The sequence below is a fragment of the Hyaena hyaena genome, unplaced genomic scaffold (genome assembly GCF_003009895.1).
Source record: "Hyaena hyaena isolate Hyena2069 unplaced genomic scaffold, ASM300989v1 scaffold_113, whole genome shotgun sequence".
NCBI lineage: Eukaryota > Metazoa > Chordata > Mammalia > Carnivora > Hyaenidae > Hyaena > Hyaena hyaena.
The window spans coordinates 2,721,438-2,744,291 of NW_024080745.1; the positions used below are offsets into that span (position 1 = coordinate 2,721,438).

Genomic DNA, 22,854 nt, shown 5'->3' on the forward strand with positions numbered 1-22,854 from the left:
GCAGATTTCATGAGAGTATGTATAGCATAATCCTAATTCTATAAAAGGTAGGTACCTGCATAGAAAACAGTCTAGCAGCAGAGGAACCCAAATGCTAACGCTGTCATCACAGAATGGTTTAAACACAGGATTTTTTCCCCCAATACAGTTTTCTATATATTTAACAATGAGCTTTCATTGCTTTTCAAAAAAGTAAATATAGTATAAAAATGCATTGCATCTGATAAAAAAATTTTTTTTCATGTGACAGGAACTAAAACCTGTGGCTTCCACTCAATTCTATGTCCCAGTAAAAAAGTCAAAATACTGGGCCCTTGTTTGATTTTTTTTAAAGATTATTTATTTATTTTGAGAGAGAGAGTACAAGCAGGGAAGGGGCAGAGAGAGTGGAGGGAGATTCCTAAGCCAGCTCAACTGTGCTGTCAGCATAGAGCCCAACGTGGGGCTTGATCTCACAGACCGTGAGATCATGGCCTGAGCTGAAATCTAGAGAACACTTCACTGACTGAGCCACCCAGGTGCCCAGATTTTCTTTTATTTTCTTTTTTTAAATGTTTATTTATTTTTGAGAGGCAAATCATGAGTGGAGGAGGGGTGGAAAGAGAGGGAGACACAGAATCTGAAGAAGGCTCCAGGCTCTGAGCTGTTAGCACAGAGCCTGATGCAAGCCTCGAACTCACAGTGAGATCATGACCTGAGCCAAAGTTGGAGGCTTAACCAACTGAGCCACCCAGGTATCCCCCAGATTTTCTTAATTTAAGGAATTAGGTTTGAGTTCCCTCATTAAGAAAAGGTAATCTTTAGCATCATTAAAAGAGTTAATCAGGAAATGAGACAAAAATCAGGAGATCATATTCCTTTATTACATATATGAAATATAAAAAAATTAACAGCAATATATATATATATATTTTTTTGCAAGTCCACAGGACCTCGGGAAAAAAATATGTTCTGTATGTGAAGTTAATCTTATGGCACTATGGTTCATGTTTCGTATATTCAAGTACAGAAGAAACTGTATGTATTGTGTTTATGCATGGGTACAGATGAATAATGAGACTGTAGTTTAGTGAACTATCACATACATTATGTCAAAAAAGTGAGCAAATATAATGACCATATATTGTTAATAAAGATAAGGAGAAACTGTTTCAACATTCAGGTTTAAATACTAAACACAAAAATAAAACAAATTCTGTGTCTATAATAATTTTTGCAGTGTTTACAAGTGCATTGCAAATAAATGAGCTTTGAAAAATTTAAAGTCCATTTCCTCTTTATCCAAGCATATTTCTACACTTAAGATTTCTTATTCCTCTAATTTTAAAGTCTCATCTGGTTTAGTTTTTAAAAAATTTTTCATCATGGCTGGTATCTGTGGAATCTAACCTCTAGCCTGAAGCTAAGATTTGATATGCAAACATGTTCTTTTAGGTTGTATCTTCACATATTTTTTTCCTAAGTGTTCAGAGTTAAAACGTATAACTTCCTTTTGTCCACATGTAGTGGCAGTGCTTCTGTTTCGGTAGGTTTTCTTACACGCCCTTTTTTTTTCCTTTCTGTCAACAATAGTTTCCAAACTTTCACAACACAAGTGGTAGGTAGTAAAGTGCTTTATACAAGGAAATACTATATACATGTGGAGAGGTTCCATTTAACACCCCACAGACCAAAGTTCACACACATCACGCAAAGGAAGGCTCTTTTTTAAGAAAAACCTTTTTTGATAGTAGGGTTGGGGAGTCCTTAAAATCTCCATAATTACTTTAAGTAGCACAAATATAGGTAACATATTTGAAGCTGGAAGGAGTCCTTGTTAGATGTACTGCCTTAATGGATTACTGCTAAACTATCACACTGCTGTTAAAAATACTCTTAATAGTTATGAATTTCAGAATCAGTCCCATAGAAACCAGGTATCAGCATAGGATTTTTCATTTGTCTTTATGAAACAAACTGTATTTAAACATGGCCCCCCAAAGAGTCAAGTTAGACAAGGCCTATGCATTGGAACATTTCTATATATTTTGGCACTTAAAAAATTCCAGTTTCATTTTTGAGGTCTCCTTTCCATTAAGTTTGTGTTTTGTACATAGAGAAGTGCCATTATGTCTTATATAACTTTATTGCTACTTGCACTCTCTTTTTAAAATATCCATCACTTTTCTTCCAAGGGATGGCTTCCAGTGCTGGACAAAACTTTTCATATTCACAACTAATTTGCCTGTTCTTACATCTTCATGTCCTGCCACAAGGTACTCCAAACCTAAAAGAAAACAAATAATTTATTGAAGGAGAGAGGTGTGACTTCAGTAGTTTTATATGCATGGTTCATGCTTTTATATATTCATAGTTGAAATAGGGAGTCACAGGTAGTAACAGCTGACACTCAGTAAGCATTTACTATGTGCAAAGTGGTTTACATATATTATTTATTTAATCCTGAAAATAACCCTATGAAGTAGGTCTTGTTTTTCTTCTTGTTTCACAAATAAGGGGACTGAGACTCAGCAAGATTACAAAATTTGTTCAGTGTCTCTCAGTAAATAGTAGCCCTCTGACTTAAGCTCAAGTCTGTCTGATTGTAGAACTTTTAGTTTATACTATACCACCCTTTGTGGTAAAGAAGTGAGGATTCTGTGGGTGCTTAGTACACTGCTATAAATTGGTATTTCTTGGAGACTCACTATGTATGGTAGCGTAATTGAAGATTTTATAAAAGTGAAAAACACATTGGAAGAGTTATAAATTATACAAAATAACACATATTTCCTATAGAAAGTCAGTGTGTTTTTGGGATATAGGATATTTGTTTGTCATATATTTAAAAAAAATTGAGACTTCACTGGACCTAGTGTTGACTTTGTAATTGAAACTTTTCTTCAGACTTGAAATACAAATTTTTGGATAACACACAGAAAACTGAAAGGATAATCTCATTACCTATACACTAAAAAAAAGGAAATATGTTAATCTTCTTTAGGAGATGTTTGTAATAATATCAATATTCATATTTTGAAATAATTTTCTTTAATATTATAGGGTAGAGCAAATAAGTAGTTATGTTTATAAAAGACAGCTTTCCAAGATAAAGAGACATATGCTTTAAAACTTAAGGGTAAATACTAGATGCTAAAATTAAACTGAAAATTTAAACTCATGGCTTTATATATATATATATATAAATTAACATATATTAATAAAATTATAAAAGACATATTCTTATGATATATATATAAATTTTGTTTATCCACGGAAATGAACAATAAAGGTATCCTAGTAGCAATGAATACCTATAATAGATATACTGTGGTCTCTAATTAAGCAGATCTCGCTAAAAACAAATTAAAACAAGGCTTCTTGGACAAATGCTATTCAGGTCCAGGGCAGGGAGATACAAGGTAGCATGGAACATCCTATTATGCTAAAAGGCACAGAAGTTTTCAAAGATTAATGGGGATCAATTTAGAAGGTCATGGGAGTAGCAAGAAAGGGTTACAACTTGTTAAAGTTGTGATCATCTGAGCACCAAGGAACATAATAATTTGTATCTAGCAAAACGTCCTGAATCAACCAATATCCATAATTCCAAAATGATACTCAAAAAAGCAAAATCATGAGAAAAACTAAATTGTCATCTTTTTTTAATGCTTATTTATTTTTGAGAGAGAGAGTGAGTGGGGGAGGAGCAGAGAGAGAGGGAGACAGCTTTGCTTTGACAGCAGAGAGCCCAACTTGGGGCTCAAACTCATAGAACCCTGTGATCATGACCTGAGCTGATCGCTTAACCCACTGAGCAACCCAGGCACCCCTAATTTGTCATCTTTTGAGGCAGCTATTAAAAACATTACTTACTTTGAAAATTGGAAATTATAGGGAAAGAATTTAGCATTTATCCTGCCTTTTACAATAGGAACTATATTGAATGGTAACCTAATAGCCCAGCATGAAAGAGACAACCCCTTACAGAAGCACATCAACTAGGGGCGCCTGGGTGGCTTAGTCGGTTAAGCGTCCGACTTTCGCTTAGGTCATGACCTCGCGGTTCGTGGGTTCAAGCCCCGCGTCGGGCTTTGTGCTGACTGCCAGCTCAGAGCCTGGAGCCTCTTTCAGAGTCTGTGACTCCCTCTCTCTCTGACCCTCCCCTGCTCACGCTGTCTCTCTCCTAAAAATAAATTTAAAAAATTTGAAAAAAGGGGCGCCTGGGTGGCTTAGTCGGTTGAGCGTCCGACTTTCGCTTAGGTCATGATCTCGCGGTTCGTGGGTTCGAGCCCCGCGTCGGGCTCTGTGCTGACTGCCAGCTCAGAGCCTGGAGCCTGTTTCAGAGTCTGTGTCTCCCTCTCTCTCTGACCCTCCCCTGCTCACGCTGTCTCTCTCTCTCTCCTAGAAATAAATAAAAATATTAAAAAAAAAATAAATAATTTGAAAAAAAAAAAAAGAAGCACATCAACTAGTAAATGAGAGAAATTAGAAAAACATCACTTCTCAAACTCTAATGAAATTGTTGATTCAGGAAGATTATCATTTAGTGATAAAATCATTAAATCAACAGTTAATGGGAAACTGGATGTTTGTATCATGAGTAAGTAATAGCATGCTCATTATTTTCTAGCCTCAAAAGGAAAAACAAAACTGCCCAATGGAGAGATCAGACTGTCATCACACTAACCAAAGGATCAGGCTTAGCAAACCTGATGTTAAGTTATCTGGGTACTGTGTCTTCTGATATGATTTAACATGAAGTACACACACAGCAATATCTCTGATGGATTCTAGTCAAAATGTTTATCTTGAATCTACCAAGCATTTCTTTAGAGATTACATAGGCAGTCGAGGGACAAGATAAATGACACCAGAAGTAATCAACCAGACAAATATAGAAGGTAATATAATCTACAAGACACTTGGCCTAGTTTCTTCAACACTAATAATTTTTTCAACAATAAGGGAGCTGTGCTTGAATAAAAGAGACTTGAGAGTCTTAAAACCCAGATACCCAATATATGACCTTGGATTGAACACTGACAAGGATAAACCAGTTCTAAAGGACATTTTGAGACCAGTTGGGAAACTGGAATATGGTCTGAGTATTATAGTATATGAAAATAAACTATTAATTTAAGGCAAGTATCACTAACTGAATAAAGTAGGTGGTAGAACAGAGCATAGTATGAATTTATTTTGGTTAAAAATTATAATATGTACATGCATGGAGGAAGATCTGGAAGGATTTGCACTAAGCTGTTAGAGAATTTCTGGAGGTAAGAAATGTGACATGTAAACGTTTTCCCTGAATTTTTATAATGGATATATATAGCTTCTATAATAAGAGAGTTATATATTTATTTTAAAATTTTTATTTATTTTTGAGAGAGAGAAAGAGAGACCGAGAAAGTGAACTGGGGAGGGAGAGAGAGAGAGAGAGAGAGAGAGGGGTAAGGGAGAAACAAAGAATTCCAAGTAGGCTCTGTGCTGTTAGCGCTGTCAGCACAGAGCACCACGTGGGGCTGGAACTCAAGAATTGTGAGATTATGACTTGAGCCAAGATGAAGAGTCAGACGCTTAACCAACTGAGCTACCCAGGTGCCCCTTAAGATTTTTTAAACTTTTTAAAGTAATCTCTACACCCAGTGTGGGGCTCAAACTCACAACCCCAAAATCAACAGCCAGATGCTTCACCAACTGAGCCACACAGGTACCTCAAGAGGGTTATTTAAAAAATTATTAAAAGCATTCGGCACTAAGCTTAAAAACAGCTATGATGGTGTTTTCAAAAAAAAGGGAGAAAATAATGATAGAGATTTTAAACACACTGTAGAGCACAAATGTAAGATGGATTATAAAATAATAAAATTCTTTAAAGAGTAACTTTAGCTTCTGTATGAAAAAGAATCCCAATATTTAATTAACAGTATAATTAAAATATAATGATCTTGATATAGTATTATGTTTGTATTACACCTAAAGTAATAACATCATTTAAAAACACAATAAATAATTTTTAGAAAACTTCATTGCTAAGTCTAGTATTTTAAATGAATTTACTTTGAAACTATAAATAGAATACTCTAGGAGTTTACCATTAATTTAAAGTATAAATATAAATTTGGGGCAGCTGGGTGGCCCAGTCGGTTGAGCATCCAACCCTTGGTTTCTGCTCAGGTCATGATCCCATGGTTGTGAGATAGAGCCCTGCATCAAGCTCTGTACTGAGCATGGAGCCTGCTAAGGATTCTCTCTCTCTCTCTCTCTCTCCCTCTGCTACTCTCCCTTGCTCACTCTCTCTCTCTCTAAAATAAATACAGTGAAAAAAATAATGTATAAATATAAACTAATAAAAATGATACTGAATAAATCCATAAATTATGGAGTAGCATCATGCCAAAAGTTAGCATGGAAAACAATGTTATCTGTTACACTACTTACTAGCATGTACATTTTGCTTTCCTATTTTTATGCCTTTGACATCTACTTTGCTACATGTTTGAGGGCACAAGGTTTATTTTGTTTCCATAGAAAAAGAAAATTAATACTTTAGTGCTAGTCTTGATATCCTAAATTGATTGATGAATGAGTAAATGTATGTATGAATATAGGAATGAATGAATTTGCAGGGATGCCAATTAGACTGCTCCTTTTGAAAAAAGTAGCAGAGGAAGCAAGTTGGCATGTAAGGTTTCCGAATTTTCTTATCAGCTTTCTTTGGCCTTAGCTATTGAACTTATAAAAATGGAAAAACAAAGTGAAATGAAAGAGTGTCTGGTTTTGCTTTGGCAGGTTCCAATCTTTTCTTCAAAGCAAGTAAACATGTTTTTAAGAATTCTTTGAATAATTGTGCTTATGTTTTCAATTGTGATGAATTCAGTTGATTCTTTGACTCTGGCAGAAACCTGATTAGGAAGTATAGTTCACTTCCTGGAGGGTGGCTCAGATGGTCAAAGGTTTTTTTTTTTTTGAATGTCTTACTAAAAGACTGGTCATATTTTTTTTTTCTTTTGCCAAGATAGTAGAAAGTCCTTATAGGAAGAGCCTCTACATACATGTTACTAGGAAATGGAACTTAAGTTAATGACTTTTAGTTTTCTGTATTCAAAATCCAAGATTCTGATTACTTCATTTCTTTGAAAACATATTTATTTCTTTTCCTTTTCCTTATTAAAATTTAAAATAAGAAATAAAATACTAAAAAGGCATAAAAGGATGTAAGAGATTAGTCAACAGGTCAAAATGTCAACAGTTTTATATTACTTTTAGATCGTTTCGGGGGGAATCTTTATTGAGTGTTTCTCTTTTTCTCTGTCACTCAGTTATCTGTTTCTCTCCAAATTATTAATCAAAGACTATAGTAATTTCTTATTAACATAACTGGGGTTTCCTGGACTTCTATTTTAAAGGAATTAGATCCGTAGCATAAATTATGCACCTCTGTTAGCAGTGCCACTTAAATACAGATGGTAACTACATAAAGTGGAGAATACAAAGGATTTAAAAAATATATATTTCTTTTAATAACTTAATATCTGGGTATGTTATTTTTAGGTACTAATGGTAGGTACTAGAGATGCTGTGATCAAAAATCTAAATCCTATCCTCAAATTGAATGAAGGAGACAGAGAAATAAGCAGCTTATGACACAGTATGAAAGTATACTTGTAGAGCGTAAAGGTAAGATTCCCATGCTTACTCACTTGCCTCTACCACTGTAGTAACATTTTAAGGTGTAAATTTCCCTTAATTTCCAGTTTTTCTAAGATTCTACAGTGTTGTTGTTGTTTTACATTTCTGCTGTTTCTAATTTGAAACCAGAATGGTCATTTAATGAAAAACAAGATGATGAGAACTTGAGAGTTGTTTTCTATCCAGGAGAAACAGATGCTTCTCATGCAATTGTAAAAACGAATTCAGTATTATTTGTACAGATGGAATTTTGCATTTGAATTTCCTTTGGGAGCAAATTCTACCCAGGGCACCGTAATAGGACCTAGCTTTCAGATGAAGTATTAGTGGTAACTAAATTATGAAAGTGTTTTCTATGCTACTGGCACCTGGAACCAAGCTGAAACTTCTCTTTTAGGACAAACATTATTATATTGCTGGATTTTTAAATATTTTACTTTTTAGAACATTTGGAAGAGAAACAGTTTTTTGATGTCAGTTCAAAGAATACCATTTGGATTTTTTCCAGAATTCAGATAGTGAAAAGGAGACATACTCTTGGTGAGTTTATTTCAGTTGTGGTTTAGAGAATGTTAAGACAAGGAGCAAATCAGCAGAGACAAAGTAGTTACTAAGCTAGAAAAGTCTAATGCTTACCAGGATTGAGGATTGGACAAGTGCAGCCTCTGTTAGTCCACGATTCTGGATATAATGTTCGTTTTCCCCGTAAAATTTTCAATTTGGTAGATTTTAAGACTTTTTTTATGTTCACATTGACCTCAGCATGAGATCCTTTGTCATGAGCTGATAAAATCTTTATTTTTAGCACTGTAACAACACAATCCCAAAAGTCAAAATGCAAAGAATTTTGTGTTACCTTTTGAACTCTGAAAAACTTAAATATGCATTTCAGAGTATAGTGGAAAAGTTAACTAATGATGATGCAAATGTGGAAATTTGCTTTAAAAATCACATTAGGTTCACGAACTTTTACATTGGCTTCACCTTATTTATCTATATTAACTATACTCTTCCTTCTTCAACATTTTCATGTGCTACTGTTACTCGTCATTATGCTAAGAGACTATCAGCCATATGCCTACTGTAAACATAATCTTGAACACATTCAGCTATCAAATCCAAACAGAAAAAAGATGTATAGAAAGTAGAATTGTTATCCTGGTTTTTATTTAGATTCTGATTATATCGTACTCTGTGGCTCACTGTGTATAAAGTTACAACAAAGAACAAACAAAATTTTATTGCCAGAATATATTTTGCATATTCTAAAGAGATTAAATAATTAAATAATTAAAAATGGAGTATTTAACCTTCTTTCCCAGATGTAAAATGCAAGCCATCTGGACTTGGAGTGGCTGGCCTTCTACATGAAGGTAGAACTTCAGTATTCTCTATAACTCATGATTCTATTATGCTAAGTTCTTCAATGTATGAAATGATATCTGTCATTTCATATCTGTCAGATATAGCGTTTATAGAATCACCAAATTTTAGACTTCTAAATGGTCTTAAGAGTTCACCTAATCTTGTTTTATGGAAGCAAGTTATAAGAAATCAAGTGAACTTCCCAAATTTGCATGACCAGTCAGAGAGGTAGAGTTTGGGCTGGAATCCCAATAAGATAAACACATGAAAGGTACATAGCATAGTTCCTCATGCACAGTTAATGCTCAGTAAATGTTCACTGTTATTTTTCCACTAGACTGTATGTTCAAAGAGAACAGGGGCCTCATCTATTCATTATTATAAATTAATAAATATTTTCTAAAGTAATAAACAAATGAATCAAGTTTCTTTTTTCCATTAATGGAGAGAATGGGGAATGGAAAACCATTTTTTCCCAAGTTGGTAGGTGTATTGCACTTAATCAGAACAAGGTATTTCAGGATGCCTGGGTGGCTCAATTGGTTGAGCCTCTGACTCTTGACTTCGGGTCAAGATCTTATGGGGTCAAGATCATGGGGTCATGATCTCATGGTTCATGAGTTTGAGCCCTGCATTGGGCTCTGTGCTAATAGTATGGAGCTTGCTTGCAAGGAGCTCTCTCTCTCTCCTCTCTCTGCCCCCCTCCCAAATAAATAAAAATAAACTTAAAAAAAAGAACAAAGCAGAGGATTCAAAGTTTCTTAAGCAGATAATAGTACAATTGTATTTTTTTTTTTTTTTTTTTACAAATAGTTTATTGTCAAATTAGTTTCCACATAACACCCAGTGCTCATCCCCACAAGTACCCTCCTCAGCAATAGCACTGCTAGGAATTTACCCAAAGGATACAGAAATGCTGAGGCATAGGAGCACATGTACCCCAATGTTCATAGCAGCACTCTCCACAATAGCTAAAACATGGAAAGAGCCTAAGTGTCCATCAACAGATGAATGGATCAAGAAGATGTGGTTTATCTATACCATGGAATACTACATGGCAATGAGAAACAATGAAATCTGGCCATGTGTAGCTACATGGATGGACCTTGAGGGTGTTATGCTGAGCGAAATAAGTCAGGCAGAGAAGGACAAATATCATATGTGTGCACGTATAGGAGGACTAGGAGGAACTTAACAGAGGACCAATTGGGAGAAGAAGGGGGGAAATGGTGGGGGAAAGGGAGAGAGGCAAACCATGAGAGACTCTTGAATGCTGACAAAAACTGAGGACTGATGGAGGATAGTACAATTGTATTAAAAGATGCCAGTGCAGTTTGTAAATTCAGAGAGCTACCAAATATATGTAATATTGAAAACTAGTTGATGTTTCCATTAAAATGATCACCTTTGGACTAAATTGTCTTGTTTTTGGCTTTTGATAGTAAATACCATTTTCTCGAAACAAATTTTTCTTTATTGAGCACTATACATTTAAAAAGTTTTCTTCTATTGTTTAGCCAAGTTGTCAAGTGCAAGGAGGTGCAACTTCTTCTATTGTTTAGTGCAAGTTGTCAAGTGCATATACCTAAATATATGTAATTTTAGGTAAGATTTATGAATTAAAAAAATTTTAATATTCATTTTGGAGAGACAGAGAGACAGAGCATGAGTGGGGGAGAGGCAGAGAGAAGGAAACACAGAATCTGAAGCAGGCTCCAGGCTCTGAGCTGTCAGCACAGAGCCCAACATGGGGCTCAAGCTCACGAACTGTGAGATCATGACCTGAGCCAAAGTTGGATGCTCAACCAACTGAGCCACCCAGGCACCCCAAGATTTATGAGATTTTTAACATTTACTTCAAAAAAATCTTTTATGAGATTAAATACAATATTATCAAGAACATATGAGGAAAAAAGAACCTAAACACTTTGTTTCAGAGATCATGACAAAATTTTCTCTTCATTGTTATATGTATTTCAGGCAGTATGAATTATGGAACAATAAAAAGCCTTAGATACTAGTCAAAAATATGTCAGCAAGATAAGGCATCTAGTATATTTAATAGTAAGCATAAAGCCATTTAGAGTTTGAAGATAGGAACAGTCTTTACATAAGCAGTGACATTTTCCTTTGTCTGTATTTCCCTGGTATTTGAAAAATAGAGAAATCTAGAATACACAGACAGGGCAGGGAAGACATTTGAATGGACAGCTAGTCTCAGTGCTTCCTAAATATATATTCTCTTCCTTCTCCCTACCAGTTACTGAGCATATAGTGTGTGTTCATAAAATCTGTGAGAAAGAAAAAAATATAGTGTTCATAAAATCTGATTTTATGAGGAAGGTGGCAGCATCCAATTTTACAGATGAAGGAGTCTAGAAAGGTGAAGTTACCCAGTAAACCAGAAATCCAACCCACATAGGTCTGAATCCAAAGCTTGAGCTCTGAACTACTGTGACATAGTGTTTAAATTGATTTTTGCTTCATATTACTACATGGTAAGTGGTACAGATCATTACTCGAAACTGGTAATACTACATGAAACTGGCATAGGAATAATTTTAGTGGTTAGAGATTTCCCTTTTAGGTTACTGAGACAAGCATCCATAAGAAAGGATTATATGTTATGGTTTTCTTCTTTTTATTTGCCTCTCTTCCTCATAGTAGGATGACTTTGTCTTTGCTCTAGCAGCCTCCTGCCCTCGTTTGGACCTTCAACACTGTCTCTACTAGGTATTATTATATAAGACTAATGCTTTGATATATTGAGAATGTCATAGACTAGACCTCCCATTTCCTAAAAACTCTTTGGATTTAGTTTGAATAGATTCTTAGAAGCATTCAGGACTTTAAACTCACCGTATGAATACTTCATTCCACAGAATGCCTTGGGGTTTCCTAACACCTGTTCTTTACATTCACATTTACCTACAAAAAGTAAGTGAAAAATTGTGTCAGTTATTTAGAAACAAAGAAGAGAAAAAGAAACACAGCAAGTAAATCCAGGTAGCATAACTCATTTTTATTTAAAAAATTGAGGTATAATTAACAAAGTTATCTTAGTTTCAGGTATCACGTAGCATAACTCTTTAAGGCTTGAGTGATTCATATAATCCATAAATACTAAGAAATCATAAAAAGTTATTCAAACAAAGCAGAGTCACTTTCTGAATTGAATTAGTTATCATCCAGTACAGTATTGACTTAAGAGAAATATAGAAAGCTAGACACAATGATAGATTTTAATGCTTGTAATTGATGTTATGATATAGTCCAATATTAAAATTCCATGCTAGTGTAAAGGAACAACTAAATGGATAAGCTATAGAAAAGACAATTTCTTTTTACAATTAATGTTCACTACAGCAAACGTCAAATAGAGTAAAAAAAAAGTCAAATAAGCAGTCCTTTGAGGGTAATACCATCCAATTTAAAAGTATTTATTGAGCACCTATTATGTGCAGGGCATGGTGCTATATACTTCAGAGTATATAAAGATGAGTAATATACAATTCTTGCCTGAAGGCTTACGATTCAGTAATGTGAATAAAGCAAGTGTATAAACAGTGATGTCTTCTAAGACATACGATATGCTTGGGTGGGAGAGTCACATGTTTGGGAAGATGGAAAAAGGCTACATGGCTGAAGAAGGATTTGAAATGGACCCTGAAGAATACATAGAATATTCTCCCAACGGTTTAAATTATGTGTTACAATATTGTGTGTGAGCTATTTGCCTGGCCCTGTGGAAGACTTTCAAAATGCTTTTGTACATAGTCTATGTATAGCATTCTTATTTATCTGTTTCCTTTCTAAACTGTAATCCTTGAGGAAAATAGTCATGTCTTATTTATCTTTAAATTCCTAGAAGGAATAGGATTTCTGTTCTTACTTATTTAACAATTTGATATAATTTTATCATTTCTCCTCTTCTGCCTTCATGCATTGCATTTTAAAGGCATTGAGTGGCGTAAATGTAGGTAACATTTACTGGGAAGCAGCTACTGTGTAGTATGTACCATTACTATGGGGAGCAGCGAGGCATTATTTTAAGTGTTTTACATTTGTTTACTCATCTAAGATTCTAACACATAGAAATTTGACAAGAATATAGAGATAAAAGAGTGAGTAAAGAAATGTAAGAGAGTAAGGCAGAGTGTATTCATGGAAGAATGAGTGGTTCTGTTTTTCCTTGGTACAGACTGAGTTGTGAATCATAGAAGGCATCAGGGAGGACCTTGACTGATATTCAGTTAGGGCCTGAATTTAATTTGCTAGATAAAGGGGAAATTTGTAAAAATTTTGAGTACAGGTCACACAGCAGGTTACATTAGTTTCAGGTGTACAGTATAGCAATTCAACAAGCCTATGTGTTATGCTGTGTTCATCACAAGGGTAGCTACCATCTGTCACCATGCAATGCTATTACAGTATCATTGACTATATTCCCTATGCAGTGGCTTTTATTCCCTTGACTTATTCATTCCGTAACTGGAAGATTGTATCTCCTGCTCTCCTTCACCCATTTTGCCCACTGATAAAGGAGAATTTTCAAAGCTTATCAGATTAAAGAAGTTACATAAATTTTAAAAATGCATATATATGAAAGATAATGAAAATTAACCTGTTATTAAGTTAATTAAATTAAATTAAAATTAACATGGCATTAGCACATCAAAAGTACTGGAAAAGAGAGGAAAATAGAGGTGGAGAGACCAATTAGAAGATGATGAAATTGATAGTAACAACATGAATTGAGTGCCAACTATAAGCCATAAACTATATAAGGAACTTTATATGATCTTATTTAATCTTTTTTTAATGTTTTATTTATTTTTGAGATAGAGATAGAGACAGCATGAGCAAGGGAAGGTCAGAGAGAGAGGGAGACACAGAATCTGAAGACAGGCTCCAGGCTCTGAGCTGGCTGTCAGCACAGAGCCCGACGGGGGGCTCGAATCCCAAACTGTGAGATCATGACCTGAGCCGAAGTCGGACGCTTAACCAACTGAGCCACCCAGGCACCCCTTATTTAATCTTTATAATAACCTTATAGGATAGGCTTTATTAACAAATGAAAAAATAAGGGCTCAGAGAAGTTAATTAGCTTGTCCAAGGCCACAAAGCTAACAAGTAAAAAAGCCAGATTTTAAGCCCGGGCCTGGGAGAATCTGAAGTCCTGGCTCTTTCCACTGTACTGTCTCCGTAAGTCAGATGAAATGTAGGTCTGAACTAAAGAAATGGCTGTGGGTCTAGAAAGGAAGAAATATTAAGCGAGGCTGCAGAGTTAGAGTCTACAAATCTTGTTAATGGATTGGATGACGACAAAGGAAGAGGAAGTCTAAGGATGAAGTTGGAGTTTTCAGCTAAAGTGACAAAAGACTAAAGTATTACTAACAGAAATAGGGACATTAGGAGGAGAGCACTTTAGGAGTGTGTAACTTAAGGTCTTTTGGTAACAATCATTGGTTTACCTTAATTGTTGAAAGATTATGGAGTAGCTCATAGAAAGGAGAAAACGCTGAAGAACCAGAACTCAGAAAAGACAAGAATCAGGAGAGTTACCTGAGAGAACTGGATAGAGGATGTTATGCAGTCTCTTTTATGGCTGTGCCATTGGAATCATGAACTGTGATCACTTTCAGACTTTGTCACTTTTAGCTCACGATTTAAATTCCAGGGAGAGAACATCTGATTGGCCTCACCAAGACTGTACTAAATGGGGGAAGGCTGGTTCCCTAGAGAAAGTTTGGGTTAAGCTGCCACAGAAATATCAGGAATAAAGGGGAAATGGATCTGGGTCAGCAGAAACAATAGAGGTCTAGTGTGAGGAGAGTATAATGACTTAGAGTTGCTGACAGAATATGGCGGTGGAAATGGGAGTATGATTCTGGTGAAACGAGGTTGGGTAGACATGGAAATGTGGCAAATAGTGATATGACGACTCTAACTAAAGCTGCTAGAAACCAGAGAATGAGATTTTGCAAGTTAAAAACCACAGTGGAATTAAATAGTGGGAATTAGAAATCCTAGGTGCTTAAAATTAGCTGTTGTGCACTCTCAACAATAGCTAAAACATGGAAAGAGCCTAAGTGTCCATCAACAGATGAATGGATCAAGAAGATGTGGTTTATCTATAACATGGAATAATACATGGCAATGAGAAACAATGAAATCTGGCCATATGTAGCAACGTGGATGGACCTTGAGGGTGTTATGCTGAGCGAAATAAGTCAGGCAGAGAAGGACAAATATCGTATGTTTGCACGTATAGGAGGATTAGGAGGAACCTGACGGAGGAACAAGGGGGAGAAGAAGGGCGGAAATGGTGGGGGAAAGGGAGAGAGGCAAACCATGAGAGACTCTTGAATGCTGACAAAAACTGAGGACTGATGGATGTGGGGGGGAGGAGGGATGGGCATGGAGGAGGGCACTTGTGGGGATGAGCACTGAGTGTTATGTGGAAACTAATTTGACAATAAACTATTTGTAAAAAAAATAAATAAATAAAATAAATAAAAAATAAAAATGAGCAAGAAAAAATAAAAAAATAAAATAAAATTAGCTGTTGTGAGTTGTTAAATAATATTGCATACAATCTAAACATAGCAGAGAGGGTTACTCCTTCAGAAATTGTAGTAACCTAGATAGCCCATGGCCTTTGATAATTCCACCAAAGCTGGAGAGTTCTAAAAAACCCAACTGAACTCCAAAGGGCATGTATTATTCCTTATGTTCTTTTTAGTCCTTCAGCCAACAAGAACATACAAAGTTCTGTTATTTGAAGATCTTTCTGTGGCTGCTTTCCAATACTTCCTTTTTATTAAGAAATCAGACATTCAAATTTGTTTTTGAATGAATCTTTGTTGATCAAGATTTAACCCAGATGTGTTTTCTTAAAGGCATTCTAAGGGGAGAAAAACCTAGTTAGTTAATACTGGGTTATGAGAACACCATTTACAGTTCTGGGGTACCAGTTAAAGCCAGATTTGTTGTACAGGAAGTAAAATTTTATATCTAATGTTCTCTATCTCACAAGAAGTGGTAGAAATTAAGGGTATCTTGTAGTTACAGTGCATTACACTTCTAGTTATGGAAACTTAGGTAGGTAAATAGGTAGGCAGGTAGATACATTTGAGGATGAACTGTGGTGCTTAGGAAACTGATTATCACTTCTTTGTTGGTAAAAGGTGCCCAGGAGTGCTATTCTATGCCCAGTGGGAACTTTGCTGTGTAGCAGGAAACTGAACAATGTCTTCCTCAATCTGGAGCCCCTCCAGATGAATTTCAGAGACTCTCTGGGGGATATCACAGACTGAACAGCTGTTGTGCATGTGAGTCTGGAGTCATTCTGATGCCAGCAAGTTATGTGTTTAATTGGTGTGTTGCCAGCTCCCTAGTAACATGATTGGCTTAATGAATGTCCCATGGTGCTAAAAAGTTGATTTTTACAGATTTGGCTTAGCAGACAAAGTTGGATAATCATGAAAATCATTGTGTTAGAAAAATAGAAGAAAACTTTCAAAACTTGTTAAAGTTAAGATTATAGAATTCAGACTATTTAGCATTGAGGCAAAAAATTAATGGGAAAGATTTTTTCTATTTAAAATGCTAAAAAGATAAATACAACAACTTTGTATTTCTTTATCTTTCCCACCTTCTTTCCTGTTGTGACATAAAACGAAACCATTAGGAAAAGAATTGTAAGATCCTGTTAAGTGAAAAAAGGACAAATACCAGTGTTTCTCAAATTTGAGTTCTTGATTCTTCAAGAGTCCATACATTCTCTATGAAAATGTATTAAAATTGTGGTTTCTTATGCTGCCCCAATAACCCTGGTCTCTTTGCTCACCACAGGGCATTTGCACTTGCAGTGTCTTCTGCCTAAACTGTCCTTCTTTTATCTGTATAGCTCACTCTCTTACCTTTTTCAGATGTTTTCCCCCAAACATTACCTTTCACAAGACTTTCCTTGATCACCCTTATTTAAAAGTATGCCCCTCCCCTTCTGGGGATGAGCACTGGGTGTTATATGGAAACCAACCTGACAATAAACTATTTGTAAAAAAAAAAAAAAAAAGAAACTAAAAAAAAAAAAAAAAAAAAAAAATAAATAAAAGTATGCCCCTCCTAACCACTTATTATCTCCCTCCCTGCTTTATTTCTCTATTATATTAGACAACGTGACACAAACATTGATTGATTTATTTTTTAATTGTCTTCCTCCACGAGAATGTAGTCTCCTTGGAGTCTGGGATTTTTGTCTGTTTTGTTCTATTACTATATTTACAGTACTGATGCATAGTATGGGTATTCAATAAATATTTGTTGGATAGGGGCGCGTGGGTGGCTTAGTCGGTTAAGCGTCCGACTTTTGCTTAGGTCATGATCTCGCGGTTGGTGGGTTCGAGCCCCACGTCGGGCTCTGTGCTGACTGCCAGCTCAGAGCCTGGAGCCTGTTTCAGAGTCTGTGACTCCTTCTCTCTCTGACTCTCCCTGCTCGCACTGTCTCTCTCTCTCTCTTTCTCTCCTAGAAATAAATAAAACATTTAAAAAATATATTTGTTGGATAGATGAATAAATTTATAAAGAACTACTAAGTAGTGAGAAAATTACAAATTGGAAATACACAGAAAAAGAGACCTGAATGGCCAATAAACCATGAAAAGCTACTAAAACTGTTAGTAATCCAGAAAATACAACTTAAAATGGCAGGGTCTCATTTCACACTCATCAGATTGGCAGAAGTTGGGAGGTTTGATAATGTTAACTTTTGAAACCGGAAAATATTAAAGGAGTTGAATTGTGCCTGAGTTAGTGAGGTAGGAGAGTTCTTGGCCCCTTGGTGTTACATAAAAATTTGTTAAATAACTACAAAGTATCAGTAAGGATGTGGAGCAATGGGATATCATACTTTGCTGGTGGAATGCAAATCTGTACACCTGCTTTGGAGAGCCATTTGGCAATATGTGGTAAATTTGATAAAAAGCATACTTGTGACCCAACAGTGGCTAAGTTGTACTGTAGAAAAAGGATCAGCAAACATTTTCTATAAAGGGACAGATAATAAATATGTTGGTCTAAGAGACAAAATTAAAGATTATCATGTAGGTACTTATATAACTATTTTATTTTTTAAAGTTTATTTGTTTTTGAGAGAGTGTGCACATGCAGGAGAGAGAGAGAGCGAGCGAGCACAAGTCGGGGAGGAGCAGAGAGAGAGGGAGACACAGAATCCGAAGCAGGCTCTAGGTTGTCAGCACAGAGCCCAGTGCTGGGCTAGAACCCATGAGCCATGAGATCATGACCTGAGCCAATTTGGACGCTTAACCGACTGAGCCACCCAGGTGCCCCACTTATATAACCATTTAAACTATAACCATCTAAACGTTAGAGCAGGTAGTTTGTAGGCTGTAGAAAAACAGATGGCAGCCTGATTGGGTCTGAGGGCCAGTTGGCCAGCCCCTGTTCTAGTGAAACTCCTTCTCAAATGCACAAAGTTACATTTAAGAGGACATTTGTGGTAGCATTAAATATAACAGTGGAAAATTAGAAATTGGCAATCTACTAAATGGCAAATGATGAGAAAATAAAAAATGGTATATTCAAATAGTAGAAGGCATAAATCTAAAAAAATATATATTTAGGTCAAAAAAAAGCTTTCAAGGCGTAGGTAAGTTAAGTACATGCAGTTTTAAAACACTCTATGTATATATGTAGTAAAATAGTAAAAATATGAAAGAGAATGATAAATACCAAAATTCAGGGTGGCGATTACTCTGTGGAGTAAGGGAGGCTAATGAAGTTGGAGACTGGTACAGGTCTTCAAATGTATCTATAACACTTTAAAATTTAAATGAAAATATAAAACAATATGGCAAAACTTAAAGTTTGATAGGTGGTCTATGGGTGTTCATAATCCATTTTCAGCATTTGTAATGTTTAATAAAAATAATTCTTTTGGTGACTATTTCACAATACACACAAATATTGAATCATTATATTGTACACCTAAACTAATATGTTTTATATCAATTATATCCCAATAAAAAAGTTTAAAAATTTATTAGAAGTTTCATTTGTAACATTTGGGGAGCTCTTTACAACTAAATGATGACACAAGAGCTCATGCTCACATTTGTGTTTGTGTTATGGAGTGGCTGGTGCTGAACAGCACCACTCAACTTCTTACAAGAAAAGAATAGAGGCAGAATGAACACAGAAGTCACATATTCACACCAATTTCACAGCAGGTTCATCAAACAAAGGAACAGATAAACATCATAGGAAAGCTGAGAGGAAATAGTAGTACAAACCTGGCAGACTTAAAGAACCATATTTGTGTAGTGAAGAGTGTTTTGGCTTCAGTAAAAATCATTTTTCATATTGAATTAATGGTGTTAATTTGAATTTTGTTAGTTTTATTATTTGGCTTATAATTAGTTTATAAAATTATTTTTGTTTTCTAGTTGTATAAAATATATAAACATAAGGAGTTCACACCTGGCTTTGTGCATATTAAGTTACACTTGGGTCTGTAAGAACATTCTTCCTTTAAATGGATCTCCACATTTACAAACCTGACATAGTCAGTTCGCTTTCACCTCTGTACAAGAGTATGTTTTAGACAGGGAAAGACACACCAAAACACTAGCAGCCTGGGTAATGAGATTTGGATATTTTGTTTTACTGTAATGTTTTGAATTTTCCAGATTTTCTATACTAATTAATGTGTTCTTCTAATAATCAGAAAATAAACAGAAACTTGTTAAATACTCCTTAGCTATATTGAATAGTTTTATACTTAAGGAGGTCACTACTTTATTAACCTCAGAGCTAAAGTGTTCCCCTCATAGGATCCACGAGTTGTTTTCTTGTTTGTCACAAGTCGCTGTTACTTAAGACTAGAACTGGAAATGGGACTCCTTGGTGGCTCAATCGGTTAAGCGTTCGACTTTGACTCAGGTCATGATCTCATGGTTTGTGGGTTCGAGCCCCACATTGGGCTCTGCGCTGACAGCTAGCTCAGAGCCTGGAGCCTGCTTCATATTCTGTATCTCCCTCTCTCTCTGACCTTCCCCTGCTCACGCTGTCTCTCTCTCTCTCTCTCTCATAAATAAATAAAGCATTTTAAAATAAAATTTTAAAAAAGACTAGACCTGGATATATGGTATCTGGTTATATCTATCATCTCACCTGAGTGTCGAAGTGCAGAAAATCCTTGCTCACCCTCCCACTCCCAGGCTGGTTCACTTTTATTGTGCATGGAATGGAGGTCAGGAATTTCATGATACCAGTCCATGTCTGCACTGCTAATAAAATAGAAAATAATGAAGTTAAGGATTTTTTTTAGAACTTGAATGAAATGAATAAATTTTTGGAGACATAAACCTAATCAGGTACTTTCCCATCCCTTTAGTTTTCAGAAATAGTGTATTAAGGGCCTATTGTTAAGATTAATCATTTATTTTGCAAAATGAATCAGACCATGTCAAGAATCTTGCAAGAACAGATTTGACAAAGATTATTCAAAGAACTGTGCAAATGCACCTTTCCTGCACTAATAGCATGCAAGATGTTCTAAATCACTACCAGATCTTCAAAAGAATCCAAAGGACACAAAGACAGAGCAAGAGCCATGCACACTCACCTGCTGATGCAATCTCCTGTGAGCGGGTCACAGCTCCCTGCACAGTCACAGGGCCTGCAGCCATAGTCTCCGAAGCCCCAGTACCCCACCATGCACCTGTCACAATGTGGCCCTGCCACCCCAGGCTTGCAAGGGCAGTCACCATTGCTGGGATCACAGAAGGTCATTGAGCTGAAAGGAAGGATGGCTGATCCAACTGGATGACAGGAACATTCTACAACAGAGAGGACGCACAAGGACTGATGAGTGAACTAGGTTATCTGTGAAGATCAGGCCTGGCAATCCTGAAATAGTTTCGCTTTACTACCCAGCATACGTCTAAGACTCCTCCTTTAGCCAGTTGGTGAGAATGAAAGCTAATTAAATTACAGATAAGAAGGTATAATCAGGAAGGCAGATTTGCTGAAAAATGAACTACGTTATTTATTTTAAATTAGAGGGCATTAAATGTAAATGGCTTTTGCTTGGGGTGTTGAAAATAACCAGCAAAGGTGACAAAGAAGGAGCAGTTAGCGAGAAAGAAAAAAAAAATCACGAGAGTGTGGTGTTCTGGAAGCTAAACAAGATTTCCACATCAGGTAGGTAACATCAGCTGCATTAAATGCTGAGAGGCCCAAGAAGATGGGGAATCGGGACATATTTTTGCATTTGACAATATGAAGACCATTGGTGTCCTCAATAGAGACAGTTTGACCACAATGATGAGTGGTGAGCCCATCTGAAGTAGGCTAAGGAGATGAGAGTAGAGGAATTTGAGCATGGTAACAGCTCAGAAATGCGGTGGTAGCTAAAACTGGAGGGGATAGGAATGCAAGTGAAGATTTGAGTTTTTGTTTTGTTTATGTTACCATGAGATAGATTGTGAATATTTGATGTTGGATGGGAATGATCCAATAGAAGGAAAAAATTGATGACCATAAGAAAGCTGGGAGCATTGTTGGAGGGATACTTGAGCATAGTATTATACTTAGTGAAGAAGATGGACAGGATGTGCTGCAGAAAAGGAGATGCTGGCCTTGGGTAGGAACATGATCAGTTCATAGTGACAGGGTGCAGAGTGGGGTATATGGGCACAGATGTAGGAAAGTGGATAAATGCAGTAGTGGGAGCTGGTGGAATTGCTCTTCTGATTGCTTTTTTCCTGACTTTTCTGGATGGAATAGGAAGCAAAGTCACCAGGTTAGAGAGATGAAGAGTAGAATGAGAGACATAGTGAAGTATAATTGCCGGGCACAGAAAGGCCACACTAGAGGTCAGTAGTCATGAATTTGTAGTGATACAGCTGAAGAGGGTTCAGGTCTGGGATAGGAAGAAAGCTGGATTTAATTCTCATGGTGCTGTGGACTGACTGTGTACCCTCCAGATTCATATGTTGAAGTTTAATCTCCAGCGTGGTGGTGTCTGGAGGTAGTCTTTGGGACATTTGGATGCAGTCTCAGGGGTGACCAGGTTGATGTCCTTGCAAGGGGATGAAAAGCTCAGTGCTCTCTTCTCTGTGAAGAATGTGCAGCTACGATGAGAAGTTGGCAGTCTACAACCCAGAAGAGAGCTCTCACTGGAGCCCAGCTGTCCTGAACTTCAAAGGGATATCTGGGTCTCATGGAGATTTCGTGAGGATGAAATTATTTTATTTTACACTATTAATGTTTATTTATTTTTGAGAGAGAGGGAGAGAGAGAGAGAGTGACTGGAGAGAGACAGAGGGGGATAGAGTTGAAGTTGGCTTTGACGCAGAGCTTGACGCAAGGCTCAGGATCTGAGCTGAAGTTGGACACTTAACCCCCAAGGATGAAATTATTTTAAATAAAATGACTTCAGCAAGGTAGATAGCACAATCTGACACCACTAGGATAACATTTCTGATAAGTCTTCTCAACTAATATTGTAGATTCCACCCCCTTCTTTATCCCCTTGGAAACATCCTTTTATTGATTCTTTTCTTTGTCATTAAAATCACATTTAGCTTCATTCTGGCTTCAGATCTCAACTACTGACTGTGTGACCTCTGGCAAGTTACCTAGCTTCTCATTATCCCAGGTTTCTTGTCTTTAAAATGGAAACAAGAACAATGTCTACCCTCATACGGTTATATGGATAAAAGGAGACCATGCATGTACTGTATGGCTATGTTCATGTAGTGGCTGACACATGGTTAATTAATT

General features: G+C 36.2%; 1 protein-coding gene across 3 annotated transcripts in view; it reads right to left on the reverse strand.

The window, feature by feature from the left end:
• Window positions 1-841: 841 nt before the first annotated feature.
• The window catches only part of NTN4 (netrin 4), a 122,918-nt gene continuing 100,905 nt past the window's right edge, over window positions 842-22,854 (reverse strand). The window contains exons 6-10 of one of the 3 annotated variants that reach the window (XM_039236566.1): window positions 20,693-20,906; window positions 20,239-20,351; window positions 11,902-11,970; window positions 8,314-8,484; window positions 842-2,266 (exon numbers count right to left, since the gene is read on the reverse strand). In XM_039236566.1, coding sequence (XP_039092497.1) covers window positions 2,130-2,266; window positions 8,314-8,484; window positions 11,902-11,970; window positions 20,239-20,351; window positions 20,693-20,906 — 704 coding nt within the window. In that variant the 3' untranslated portion in view covers window positions 842-2,129. Of the gene's footprint in view, window positions 2,267-8,313; window positions 8,485-11,901; window positions 11,971-20,238; window positions 20,355-20,692; window positions 20,907-22,854 lie in introns of all 3 variants that reach the window. The other 2 variants (XM_039236565.1, XM_039236567.1) reach the window with 2 other exon arrangements.